This window comes from Suricata suricatta, chromosome 17, assembly GCF_006229205.1.
Source record: "Suricata suricatta isolate VVHF042 chromosome 17, meerkat_22Aug2017_6uvM2_HiC, whole genome shotgun sequence".
Lineage (NCBI taxonomy): Eukaryota > Metazoa > Chordata > Mammalia > Carnivora > Herpestidae > Suricata > Suricata suricatta.
The window spans coordinates 38,144,712-38,149,445 of record NC_043716.1 but is presented as its reverse complement, the minus strand read 5'-3'; the positions used below and the strand labels follow the sequence as shown (position 1 = coordinate 38,149,445).

At 47.8% G+C, this 4,734-nt stretch overlaps 1 protein-coding gene across 1 annotated transcript in view; it reads left to right on the top strand.

Moving 5' to 3' along the window:
- Window positions 1-4,734, top strand: part of LOC115281620 (keratin, type I cuticular Ha3-I-like) — a 17,014-nt gene that overhangs the window by 356 nt on the left and 11,924 nt on the right. Inside the window, exons 2-7 of the mRNA XM_029927035.1 lie at window positions 90-218; window positions 1,653-1,735; window positions 2,706-2,862; window positions 4,101-4,262; window positions 4,358-4,483; window positions 4,608-4,732. Coding sequence (XP_029782895.1) covers window positions 90-218; window positions 1,653-1,735; window positions 2,706-2,862; window positions 4,101-4,262; window positions 4,358-4,483; window positions 4,608-4,732 — 782 coding nt within the window. The remainder of the gene's footprint in view (window positions 1-89; window positions 219-1,652; window positions 1,736-2,705; window positions 2,863-4,100; window positions 4,263-4,357; window positions 4,484-4,607; window positions 4,733-4,734) is intronic.

The window sequence follows — 4,734 nt, the reverse complement described above, 5'->3', positions numbered from 1 at the left end:
GCGGCTGGTTCTGTGAGGGCTCCTTCAATGGCAGTGAGAAGGAGACCATGCAGTTCCTGAACGACCGCCTGGCCAGCTACCTGGAGAAGGTGCGCCAGCTGGAGCGGGAGAATGCTGAGCTGGAGAGCCGCATCCGGGAGTGGTGCCAGCAGCAGGTGCCCTTCGTGTGCCCCAGCTACCAGTCCTACTTCCGGACCATCGAGGAGCTCCAACAGAAGGTGAGGGGGTGGGCATCACACGGCCTTTAGCCAGAAGTTGTAGAGAGGGACTCTGTGGTCTGATTAAGAAACAAGTTCTCAGTTGATGTCGGGCTTTTCCATTTTGTTTTCTTGAGGGCCCATTTTATACGAGGCCCAGGACTGTTAGGCCTGAATATTTGCATAGTGCAAGTCTATGTGAAGGTAGCCGCACTTTGCATAAATAAGCTGTAATTAACAGCTGCTTGCAAATGCTTCTGTGCATTTGCCAAGCTCCAGATTTATTACCCCGAGGTAAGAGAAAAGTACGGAGCCCAAAAAGCTGAGGAAGCAGAACCTTTTGTAAGAATTCGACCATTTTCTTTCTTCCTCTTCTGGACTTTTGACTACTCTGATTTTTGCTGCTGTCCTCTTCTGGGTACTTAGTTATCCTTATTATTTTCTTGACCTGGATGCTTCTGGACTTCTCCTGGTGTTCTGTGTCCAGTGAGGGCATAACATGGTTAGCTAAAATTAGGAGTAGAAACCCCCTAGGAGGAGGAGGAGGAGACAGTGCCAAGCCATCCAGGATGTCTGTGGGCATGGCTGCTTTCCTGACCCAGTCCTTCCAATTCCCAGTTACGTATTCATTTTCCCCACTGGACTGGACATTTCTTGATGGTGGGATCTCATGTTGGCTCATTTTTTAATCTTCAGTTCCTAGAGCAATGCCAAATTTTTGGTGCGTTTTAAAAAAATCAATGTTAGGGGTGCCTGGGTGGCTCAGTTGGTTAAGACTCCGACTTCAGCTCAGGTCAGATCTCACATTCGTGGGTTCGAGCCCCGCGTTAGGCTCTGTGCTGCCAGCTAGCTTGGAGCCTGGAGCCTGCTTCCGGTTCTGTGTCTCCTTCTCTCTCTGCCACCCCCCCCCTCATGCTCTGTCTCTCTCTGTATCAAAAATAAATAAAAACATTTAAAAAATAAATAAAAAATTAATGTTAGGAGCACTTAGGTGGCTCAGTCAGTTGAGTGTCCAACTTTGGCTCAGGTCAGGATCTCATTGCTTGTGAGTTTGAGCCCTGCATCGGGGCTCTCTGCTGTCAGCACAGAGCCTGCTTCAGATCCTCTGTCCCCCTCTTTCTGCTCTTCCCCAACTCATGGTCTCTCTCTTTCTCTCTCTATATATATTTCAAAAAATGTTAGTTATTATTATTAGCAGTTTTTCAGTATTGCTTATTAGAAAAGAAAAACATTACTTAGCTATTGATACTTTTCTCTCACATTTCACTATTCTTTTTTTCAAATTTGATTTTTCAAATATTTACTAAACACCTATTGTGCATGGACAGCATTTAATAGTCTTATATAAGATCCAGTGTGATTTCTCATTCTTTTCCTTCCACATAAGTGAATGAGCAGAAATCGATGTTGGTTAAAAATAACCAAGCTCATCCTAGATTGTTTTGGGACTTCTAGATCTTGTGCAGCAAGGCAGAGAATGGCAGGTTGGTGGTGCAGATTGACAATGCCAAGCTGGCCTCAGATGACTTCAGGACCAAGTGAGTGGACAAGTGGGGTGTCTTCTTTCTTCTCTTTCCGCTTAGCCTGTCCTCAGTACTGACAAAGCTTTTCCCTAGACGTTTTCCCCAGGATCCACAGAGCCACTGCTTAGCAGAACTCAGAGCTCTCATCTCCAGATTCAGACCCCTCTTCCTCCTCTGCAAGGTGACATCCCTCTAATCTAGGATAGAAGTCAGGCATCCTCCCTCCCCCGCCATGGCTCTACTATGCACAAAATGCAATTGGGAGAATGTGAGAGGTGAATTAATTTTGGAAATCTCACAGTTTATGGAACTTTTAGACCCTAAATCTAATGGCTCTTTATTTATCAAAAAAAAAAAAGACAGAGAAGGAAAAAGAAGAAAAAAAGAAAGAAAGAAAGAAAGAAAAGAAAGGAAAAAAGAAAAGAAAAAGGAAAAAAAACCCCAATTACCAGAGCATTTTCCTCTCGGAGCTACTGCTCAGTGTTAAAAACCTGAATGAGAGAGAAGCCTGTAGAAACCATAAGCCCCAGAATATTGTAGCTTTTAATTCTTCTCAGTTTGATAGTTGTGGGCGGGTAGAGATTACAGAGCTCCCTACTTCTCTGCCATCTTGCCCATATGTCTTCACTCATGGGTCTAACAGGAGAAACCTAAAAGAGGACCATGGGGAGGGAAAGGTGGGGGGGTGGGGAAAGAGTTAGGGAGAGGGAGGGAGGCAAATCATGAGAGACTCTTGAACACTGAAAACAAACTGAGGGCTGAAGAGGGAAGGGGGAAAGGGATGGGGGTGATGGTCATGGAGAGGGGCACTTGTGGAGAAGAGCACTGGGTGTTATATGGAAACCAACTTGGCAATAAACTATTAAAAAAAAAAAGAAAGAAACCATAAGACCCAAACTTCCAGTTATCTGACAAACTGAACCAAATACAGTCAGGGCCAGGTCTCTTCCTTCCTCAGCGGTTCCCTAATACCCCTGTACCACAGGTATGAGAAGGAGCTGGGCTTGAGGCAGCTGGTGGAGTCAGACATCAACGGCCTGCGCAGGATCCTGGACGAGCTGACACTGTGCAAGGCTGACCTGGAGGCCCAGGTGGAGTCCCTGAAGGAGGAGCTGCTGAGCCTCAAGCAGAACCATGAGCAGGTGAGGCTCCCCAAAGAGCAACAGGCTGAAACTTGCCAAGGCCTGTTTCCAACTGCTGTGGGGTATGGGAGAGGCTCAACTAGCCAAGGAATCTGTCCTCCAAACAAAAGGGGATTTGTAGAGAATGAGCAATCAAAAACCTGTGATATGAGAGTAGATTGTTTCTGCCAGGGGTGGGAGTGAGAGTGAAGGAAGTTGGCAAGCCCCGTAATGAGGAAAGACCAGCAACTGGGCAGTGCCCACGACCTCCTCTGCTCCCAGGCTGGTGAACATGGGGTTGCAGGATCTCGTATCCCAATTCCCCATTAAGCTACTGCAGAGGCCAGGATGAAAGGGTTCCACTGGAAACACAGCCACTTCTCCTCCTCCTCTTCCAGGGCTTTCTCTGCTAGTCAGTGTTGTCTGGGGGAAATGCTGAGCAAAATGGAAAAATGCTCACTGTCACTTCTTGGTCAGTTGCATGATAAAGAAGACAGACATTTTGTGCCAACCTTAGATACCAGAACAATGTAAATAGTGATGGTTAATATTAATCAAGAGCTTATTGTGTGCCAAACATTGTGCTAAGTGTTTTAGAACTCCAGAGGTAATTCTCATTTTATAGATGGGGAGCTTGAGGCTCCTAGAAACTCCTAGAAGTCATATAGTAAGTGGTAGAGATGGCCCTCAATTCAAGCCTGATATCCATCTAAGCCCAAGTACCAAGCTATGTTGGCTCTGTGAAGAGATAGCAGGGAAATGAATGGATACTTATTTCCTTCAGCAGAATCTAGGTTGATAGAATCAACAAAACACCAGGTAGGTCTACTCCATCCCATATGGCAGATTTTGAAGTAAGTACTCTTTATTTCCTCTTTAGCAGGACTCTATCCTTTTTATTAGCCATGGTTAAGAATCAAACCTAAGAGGCTGTGTGGTATATGAGCAAAAACACTGAACTGGTTGCTTGGGGTCTGTAGTGTACATGATGGTCTCTCACATCTCAGCTTGGGGGCTGAATTACTGCTCTAAATGAGGAGGTATACCCTGAATATGGGGATGGAAAGAGGTCCTAGGTGTGAAAGCACTTTGCAAAGTGGAATACATAGATTAGGTACTGACTACAGAACCCAGTTATGAGAGGATCTGATTAAACAGAGCTGCTGAAAGCTGAAGAATGATCACGAGCTGACCTGCTCTCTTAGAATAGAGCACCAGAACCCTTTGTGATTCTTTCCACCTTCCCCTTCCTCCCTCAGGAAGTCAACACCCTGCGCTGCCAGATCGGAGACCGCCTCAACGTGGAGGTGGACGCGGCCCCCACTGTGGACCTGAACCGCGTGCTCAATGAGACCAGGAGCCAGTATGAGGCCCTGGTGGAGACCAACCGCAGGGACGTGGAGGAATGGTTCACCACCCAGGTAAGCATCTCAGCACACGGCTGCCCGAGACCCTCAGCCCCTTGGGGGCCCTTGAGGCAGGGTCTGACCCTGTCCTGTCCCCTGTGCTGTTTCAGACCGAGGAGCTGAACAAGCAGGTGGTGTCCAGTGCAGAGCAGCTGCAGTCCTGCCAGGCAGAGATCATTGAGCTGCGACGCACAGTCAACGCCCTGGAGATCGAGCTGCAGGCCCAGCACAACCTGGTGAGTGTTGTTCAGGGTATCGCCCACAGTCTCCTTACCTTGTGAAGCCTGTGACTTCTCTGGGATTCCATGAAGATGCCCCTTGAGAAGCGGCTGTGTGACATTCTGTATGTTCCCCACACAGAGGGACTCCCTGGAGAACACGCTGACGGAGACCGAGGCACGCTACAGCTCCCAGCTGTCCCAGGTGCAGTGCATGATCACCAACGTGGAGTCCCAGCTGGCCGAGATCAGGAGTGACCTGGAGCGGC